Genomic DNA, 8,782 nt, shown 5'->3' on the forward strand with positions numbered 1-8,782 from the left:
CGTTGCTCCTATTAAACATATTATGAACTCGTAAATAATTATAGACCGTCCGATGAGGCAAACTTTTTGGCCGATTGAAGCGAAGAAATTGGACGGTCTTGATTGACGTGCGTCCATTATCGTGCATGAAGCTGCGGAGGGAGAGGAAATCATGAGTTATTATCGCTAGATTTTGGACTGCCTCGGCGACTTTTTTTTTACATATTTATTTATTTATTCAATTATCTATTTATTTGTTTGTTTATTTATTGCATGAGAAAAGTATTGAACAATTATTTTGTTGAGGGGCTCATTCCACCTCATCTATAAGATGAGCTGCAATCTTAGACATCAAACTAAGTATGGTGATACCTCCTTGAGAAAAATTTACGAGTTCAAACAGGTCTATCATGAACCAGTCCAACCAGAAAAGCAACACGTGCAATAATAATTCTTTTATCCTCATCATTTTTCTTTTTATGTGTAATAGCAACAAGTATTAAGATGAATTTATTAGCGGTCTATGGCGAACTGGTCCAACTAATAATTTCTCCAGAAGCAGTGAGCTGATGTGCTTCCAGTGATCCCATCGAGAGGCGTTACTGGTATGTCCGGCATGCAGTGATAGTCTTGGACCCCTCCTCTCCGGCGGCTGTGCTCATGGTTGGTCCGGAAGAGTATTGCAAGCTTGATCAGGAAAATTTTAGTTTTGGTTGCTCGCTAGTACGGCTGTGGCCGTGTTGGGCTAAAGTTTGGGCTATGAGCCATTCTATTAAGGTTGGGCTCAGAGCCTTGTGGCTGGCCCACGTGTGGGCTTCCAATGTCGTCTGCTCTTTTGGGCTGGCTTGGGGTTTGTCGGGCTCTCCTTCACCGCATCTCAGCCGTGTGAGGGTGAGGCGGTAAGGATGGCCCATCTTCTGAAGTATGTCGTGAGTCGTGACCCTTTTGTTGTCCCTTTTATCAATTTTGTCAGCTGGAGCTTTCACATTGTGAGGTTGGTGAATACAACAATACTTACTTTTAATGCATGATTATGGTTTCAAAGATCCAACATCCAATTACACTAGCTTTAGTGTTATGTACGAGGCCCATCAAAACTACTGCCCCATGTCGGGACTAGAGGTGGGCATTGGGTCTGGCCCGGCACGACCTGGCACGAAGCGGGCCGTGCCTCGTGCCGAGTCGTGCCAGGCACGGCCCGCTTGCTACAGTAACAGGCCGTGCTAAGCACGGCTCATAAAAGGAGGTCGGGCTGGGTTAAGGATTTTTAGCCCGCGGGCCGAGTCCGGCACGGCCCATAAGGGCCTGAGCTGGCACGATTCATGGACCAAGCACGGCACAGCCCGCGGGCCAGCCCGGAAGAGTTGGTTTGGTGTGGTGAGAATGAGGGAGGAAAGGGGTATTTATAGGACTTCACTTTTTTTCCCCAAAATACCCCTCAAATTAGCCGTTTTATGCCTGTTGGGAGGAGCAAAATGGGTAAAAAGCTATAAATAGCCGTTATGGGCCAAAAAAATAGCCATTATGGGCCACCCATAACGGTTATTTTTTTTGGATAGACGAGCCGTCTCATGCCAGGCACGGCCCGTGCCGGGCTCAGCATGGCCCGCCACCCCACGGGCCTAGGGTCATGCCGGGCTTAGCCTTTAGGTTAAGTGGGCCGTGCCAGGTACGACCCGTTTAGTAACAGGCCGGTTCAGGCATGGCCCGTTTGATCTGTGGCCCAGTGGCCCCTGGGCCGGGCCCGGCCCAGCGCGGCCCGATGCCCATCTCTAGTCAAGATCCAAGTAGTTCGTACATGTTTATAATTACTTAGGACCCTTTGGTTAGTAAAAAAAAATCTCTTCTTTCATTAAAAAAAAAGAAAAAATTTTGAGGACATTAAAAAAAACTACTTTTTTACTCATTTAAAATTGGAAGCTGTTAAAATCCATGATAAAGTTTTTTCTTTATTATGGATATAATAAGTATTTTATTAAATTTTCTAGAAAAATAGATGCACAACTAAATATAAGCGACTTTTTTCATGATCAACCAAATATGCCAAAACTATTTTCTTACGCATCATATTTTCAAGAATTATCTTTTCAAAAAAAATATTCCGTAATTTTTTTTTTTAATGAACCAAACATGTCCTTAGTGCATATATTTCCTTATCTAAAGAGCCAAACATTTACAAAATTCTTTAAAAAGTCTACAAATTTAGCAACAAAGCTAGATGGCAATATTTTGCAAAAAGATCTACAATAATCCCTATTGTGGGGAGGGGAGGGGACCTTGAATTTAGTCCCACATCGGCTAGTAGCGGAAAGGTTCCGTGCCTTAAATGGGGGGTGGAAACCCTTTCCTCTCGAGGCGCCTTTTGAAGGGCAAAACCGTGAGGAGGACTCCGGGTACGCTCGACCCCCAAAGCGGACAATACCTCGGGAGGAACGCGGTCCTCTTTCTCTGCTAGCTTAATATGGGCTATGCTGTTGCGCAAGGCTCCGGCCGAAGGTCGTCCTCGCAACAGATGGCGCGCCAGGTAGGGGCGCCTCCTCCCTCCATTGACTACCCTTCAGGACTGTGGGGGCCCGGTGGGCAAAAACCTGCCCGGAACCTTCCCGCTGGGGTAACTATGTTGTGGGAAGGGGAGGGGGCCTTGAATTTAGTCCCATATCGGCTAGTAGCGGAAAGGTTCCGTGCCTTAAATGGGGGGTGGAAACCCTTTCCTCTCGAGGCACCTTTTGAAGGGCAAAACCGTGAGGAGGGCTCCGGGTACGCTCGACCCCCAAAGCGGACAATACCTCGGGAGGAACGCGGTCCTCTTTCTCTGCTAGCTTAATGTGGGCTATGCTGTTGCGCGAGACTCCGGCCGAAGGTCGTCCCCGCAACAATCCCAACCATTAGAGTTGTAGCATGGTACATAATTTAACCATTTATTGTACATAATACAGAGAGAGATTTCATTGGCCAAACCACTGGGCAAGGAGTTTTCGAGTAGAACAACCGTTCCCTCAAACTCTCTCCTCTTGCATGGTCTTCTCCTCTTTCTAAGAGGCTGACTTAGAGGTGATTGAAGGTATGCAAAGCTTCTAGGTGCTGCATAACTGCTTGAGGATATAACAAGCCCGTGGCACCGAACTAGCTTGTGAACAAATTTATGGACATTGAATACTATTTAACTGATGCATGACAACTAAAATTATATAGTTAAAAAGAATATAAACATTCTTTAATAAACTTTAAGGAAATTGAGGGATATATTTTTAAATTATGGCTATTGTTTCATCTTCTATAAATGGTAGGTTGTACATTAACCAAACCATACTATAGAATGAACCCACATGGAGCTCCTTGCTCAAAAAATGAAAAGTACCTACATGAAAAAGTTCTTTGGAAATATATTTTGATGACGCATCAATGTAAAGTACCTCAATTTTAACATATATTAATTGAAAAGTCTAATGACTCATAGAATAGCATTGATTGTCCAAAAACATTCAATTTTTTTCTCACAAGTCATTGATTTTATTTTTTTGACAGACAACCATTATTGTTATTTGGAAATCTCACAAACTATTAATTTTTAACATGCTTATGTCGATTAGGTACTGCATGCAATTTACATTGCTTTTTGATCAACTGTATATGTATGATTTTAAAGAGATATTGCACTTGATTAACATCAAAGTGGCTATTTCATGCCATCACATGACAATTGGTTTGGAAAAAGTTGGGATAAAAAGCACTATCAATTGTTAAATCAAATATACAACAAATATGGTTCTGATATTCTATACCATATAACCTAAAAGAAATTATGCAAGCTTGGAAATAATATTCTATTATTATCATAAAGTATACAATACATAACCAATGAAATTTAATATTGATTATGCTTAGTCTGTACATCAATTAATGGTCTAATTGGCCAACCTTTTTTGTTTTTTTAATCATTTTGTACTTTGTATTTACTTTGACCTTTTAGTATGGTGTGCAGTCCTTCTATGTGTAGAACATTGGCTCCAGCATCCAATGAGTGCACCTGATTGTTGTTCTCCCAATCCAGTTGGAACAGAAGTAACCAACGGGACCGACCTCTAGGATTCGAAGAGCTAGTTCAGCTCTCCACTGAGCCCTGTAATTGGCTTCCAAGACCTCGGGACGCAGAGACTAGGGTATATATGATGACCTTAGTTTAAAATAATGTACTTTTAAAAATATGGAACGTTGTTGATGATAAGTACCTATTTTAATTTCAAAATTTATTTGTGATACAACATAAACCAAAGTGAAAAATAAAATAGATTTTATTTTATTTTAGATTCTAATATAAGTAATATATAAAAAAAATAAATTTAAATGATAATTCTTTTATCAAAAAATTGAAGATAATTCAGTATATGAAAATTTTAAGAAGGTTGTAACTATTTATGATCATACATAATGCATGCATATGAATCAGCTTCAAGTCACTTTGGCCATGTTGGGCTTTATTAGCACCATCTAGAGTGAAACAAGCATTAATTTTTAAGTAAATCCCTCTGTTTTTTATAATTTAGTGATATTCTTTATTTTGTATTGATTTCATTAATTTCCTTATGGGAACAATTGATGGTGAGACTCCTTTTCTTCTTTTTTTTTTTGGGAGGAATGTTTTTTATTCAAAGTTTAGTTTTCTGAGATAGAATTTTGTGCGTTTGATTGCGCATGGAATATCCCATGAGGAATTATATAGTTGGAGGGATAAGTTCATACTTCAAAGGTGAACGAAATTGCCTTTCTTCTTTTATTAAAACAAAGGCCAAGTATGAAGAGAACAACGCATTAAAGAGGTCAGAGACAAAATAGCAATTAGATGGAAAAATAATTCTGTTAGGATCAAATAGAAATGTCGTCTTCAACTCCACAATTTTTACATTGATCAGATAAGTCTGTTCATCCCAGGTTTAAGTCTGCTTGGAAAGATCAAAGATATCCCTCATTTAGGGGTGATATTCCCCACTTATTCTCCAACAGAAGGATATAAGAGGTTTCACCATGGCCCCCCACCTCCTTGTGTCTTTGTCCTTGACATAAAATTCATTCTTCGACAACCATTTAAATGCTGAAATTAAGAGATATTAATTGCTCAGTGCCCACATACATAATAAACTTTAGAACTTCTGGATCTCCTCAGCATATTACTTGTCCATCAAGTCTCGACCGCTACATTGATGGTGTATTAACAAAAATCTTATGATATATTAGTTTATATTGATCAAGATAGTTCTGAGTTTGAATTGATAGATAGAACTGATGTCTGAGTTTGAACAGGAGAAATGACGTGGCAGCAAGGGGCTGTCAGCTGTTCGGCACGTCGGTCCCCGGGGCAGAGTTACGAGCTGCTTGGGCCGGTCTTCGATATGCGAAGCAGGCTTTGCAGGCTGGCTCGATTGTTTTGGAGGGCGACTCAGCCACTGTCATCAGTTGGATTCAGAAGGGGCTGAGGGGGTGAGGGCTCAGACCACCTCTTAGTTCGGGACATAGGGATGATGTGTGGGGTTGGGGTGGCCATTCAGGCCAAGCATGTATTTCGAGAAGCCAATGGGGCAGCCGACTGGGTGGCTGCCTTCGCGGCTCATCATTCAGGATACACCCTGTGGGTAGGGGAGGGGGAGCTGCCTCTGGCTCTCCGTGAGTTAGTATTTTTTGACTTTATTGGATGTATTCGTACACGTTTTGTATGAAAACCCGCTTTTAGCCAAAAAAAAAAAAAATAGGAGAAATGACGCATGCCTTTAGACGTCAGACAATTTGACACCAAAAGAGCGAGAATTTAGTGAATTAATGAATTAAATTTCATAAATTATACCAAGTTGGCATCCCAAGCTCTTTCTGAGCTACTCAATATATGATAATTGATATGTGATCTTTCAAGAAAGAAAAAAAAGAGACACCCGACTGCACCTTTTAGATTTCTTTCAGAAGATAATGTTTAACTGAACCCTGAAAGATATATTTTTTTTCCCCCACGAACTCCAAGAAATCTCGAACGTCCACCCGCAACGGTAACAAGACATTTTTCCTGGAGTACTATTCTACAGCTGAAATTCCGGTAGGTACGCAAATATATATTAGATACCCGTGAAGAAAGCCCCAACGGCTAGAAAACCAGTTCATAAGTGGTAGGTACACCGTACACCCCCATGCACATCCATCCGGAGAATTTGACCGTTGAACCAATCTGGCAGCCCGCTCCCCCGGGCATTCCTCCACCGATCACCAGGTCCACCCATCCAATGCACCTCTCTCTCTCTCGAGAGAGACAGAGAGAGAGAGAAAGTTCTCTACGATCCAATCCACTCATCCAAGGCTCTACAGTTTCTTTGAAGAAACCCAACGCATACTCAAGTTGGTGAGTAGTGGAACAGTATCTGAGTTCCTGGGCAACATTATCTATCTTTTCATGTACTGCAGCAATGTTTGGTTTACCATGTAAAACTTATAATCTAACTAATAAAAAAGTGATTCGTAGCAGGATTCATGGGTCCCACATAGTAAGATGGTGCCTGGATTCGGTGAATTTAAGTTCTCTCTAGCTAGCCTCACGGGAGCCGTAAACTGTGAGCTTTTTTAAAGGCTTCGAAGATGGAAGGGGGTTTCCGAGCATGTGATGGTGCATCCAAGAGCGGGTGATAAATTTTTTACGAGGCACAGTAGAGTGATGTCTCCCGGCCCCAAACGTCCGACACGGACACACAGGCCAAGCTGGCGCCACCGAACAGTGTCCATCTGGCCGGACGCGTCCTGCCGACCGGAATCGTTCCGTTGCGAATGCCACTCGCCCACGCCCATGTGCCCCTTGGACCCCACCGCCAGTCTGTGATCCGGCGCCAGATACCATCACCCACCGCGTCTATTGTTCGCTTCTGTTCGCCACACCGCCTCTATTTATTTCTCTTCCCCGCTTCCACTCCCCCCACTACTCCACTCCTCTCTCTCTTCTCTCTTTCTTCTTTCTCTTTTTCCTTTTTCTCTACTACGAGCGAAATGGATCGCCGAGCCATTTTGTGCATCGCTCTCCTGTGCATTGCCGCCTCCAACGCCATGGCCCAAGCCCCCGCGGCAGCCCCCACCACCACCCCCGTCTCCGCCAAGGCCCCGGCCGCCGCCCCCACCAAGCCCACCACCCCCGCCCCCGCCGCCGCTGCCACCTCCCCCGCCCCCGCCTCCGCCCCTCCAACCCCCGCCCCCACCAAGGCCCCGGCTAAAGCCCCCTCCAAGGCCCCGGCTAAAGCTCCAGTCAAGGCTCCGGCTAAAGCCCCGACCAAGGCCCCGGCTAAAGCTCCGGCCAAGGCCCCGGCTGAAGCTCCGGCCAAGGCCCCTGCCGCGGCTCCACCGACCAATACCCCGCCGACAGCCGCCCCGGTCTCTTCACCGCCGGCGCCCGTCCCGGTGAAGTCCCCGCCCACCCCTCCCCCTAAGCTGTCGCCCCCTGTGCCGGCCCCAGCCTCTCCTCCCACCATCCCGGCAGCGCCGGTCCCCGCCGTCGCCCCGCCGCAGCCATCGGAGGTTCCCGCGCCGGCGCCGAGCACGAAGAAGTCCAAGCCGAAGAAGAAGAAGAAGAAGGGCGCCGCTCCAGCCCCGGCTCCGGTGGCCTCCAGCCATCTAGCGCCGCTGGCATCCTCGCCGTCCGGCAGCGACGCAGCTTCCCCCGGGCCCAGCGTCGCCGCCGACGAAACGGTATGGCCTTCCTCTCTCTCTCTCTCTCTCCCCACCCCTCCCCACCACCGCTTCACGGCGCTAACTTGCGCCATTAGCCGTTGGATTCGGAAGGGCCGCTTCTTCTGGCGCATTTTAGCGATCTCCGGAGGTCACCTGATGTGCGCCGGATTCCCGCGTCGATCTCCCGCGAGAAAATTTAGCCGTTAGGATCCGCTTAGAACAAAATATAACATGCTAACGTACCGAAATTTCTATGCGAAAACGCCAACCTCCGTCCCCTGCCATACTCGAGCGGTAAGATGGCTCTCAGAGCCACCATTAACGGCAGATCCGACGTCCGCATTAAAATATTTACGCGGACATCCATCACATTCGTCCCCGAACCTATCCCCTCCATGTCACATAAAGCAATCTTTCCCGTTCGATATAAGCAGAAGACCTCGAGATTCGCGGCATCAATTTTTACCGGTACCTTTGGACACGCGGCTGTGGTTCATTAAGCCACGTAGCGTCCCGCTGTTGTCATCCTAGTAACATGCCCAGGATTATTTACCCATATAGTTGGAAATCGAGCGTGGGCTACGGAAAAGGTCGGGTGGCAATATCAGAAACACGGGTGCCTACAAGCCAAGGTAGAGACAACAACAGCAGGGTTACCATCACCAGCTGTTCCCTGTCCTTCTCTGTGGGCTCGTCTTTATATCTATTTAAGTACACATTTAGTTAAAGTTAATCACATGATTACTGATTAATATGATTATTTTTGTGTGTTTTTTTTTTTTAATGCAGAACGGAGCTGGGACATTGAAGCAGATGCTGATCACGGGATGGGCTCTTTTGCTGGGCATCGCCATGTTTGCTTAGATCCGAAGCCATGATATAGAAATAATCTCTCTGTCTTCTATGTATTTCTTTTTCTTTTTGTCCTTATTCTCTTTGATCTTCTTTATGTTTGTGGTGGTCCATCTCTTGTTCTCTTGCCTGATTGGATGGGCCAGGGCTGGTCCTGGTTATACATTCACTTAGATTCTTTTACTTTTATGAGGCGAGGCTTGTACGTAAGATGATTGATTTTATTTGATAATTTATGAGGTTGGTTGCATCCAATTCATAA

The 8,782-nt window shown here is 45.1% G+C and overlaps 1 protein-coding gene across 1 annotated transcript; it reads left to right on the plus strand.

Annotated features, from left to right (window-relative positions):
• Positions 1-6,907: 6,907 nt before the first annotated feature.
• On the plus strand, positions 6,908-8,782 carry LOC120111081 (uncharacterized). The gene is made up of 2 exons (XM_039127481.2): positions 6,908-7,686; positions 8,458-8,782. The coding sequence occupies exons 1-2, from the start codon at positions 6,994-6,996 to the stop codon at positions 8,530-8,532; spliced, it is 768 nt and encodes a 255-aa protein (XP_038983409.2). The 5' UTR covers positions 6,908-6,993; the 3' UTR covers positions 8,533-8,782.

Source organism: Phoenix dactylifera, chromosome 7, assembly GCF_051530095.1.
Source record: "Phoenix dactylifera cultivar Ajwa chromosome 7, Ajwa_hap1_PhDact_Kaust_v1.1, whole genome shotgun sequence".
NCBI classification, from domain to species: Eukaryota; Viridiplantae; Streptophyta; class Magnoliopsida; order Arecales; family Arecaceae; genus Phoenix; species Phoenix dactylifera.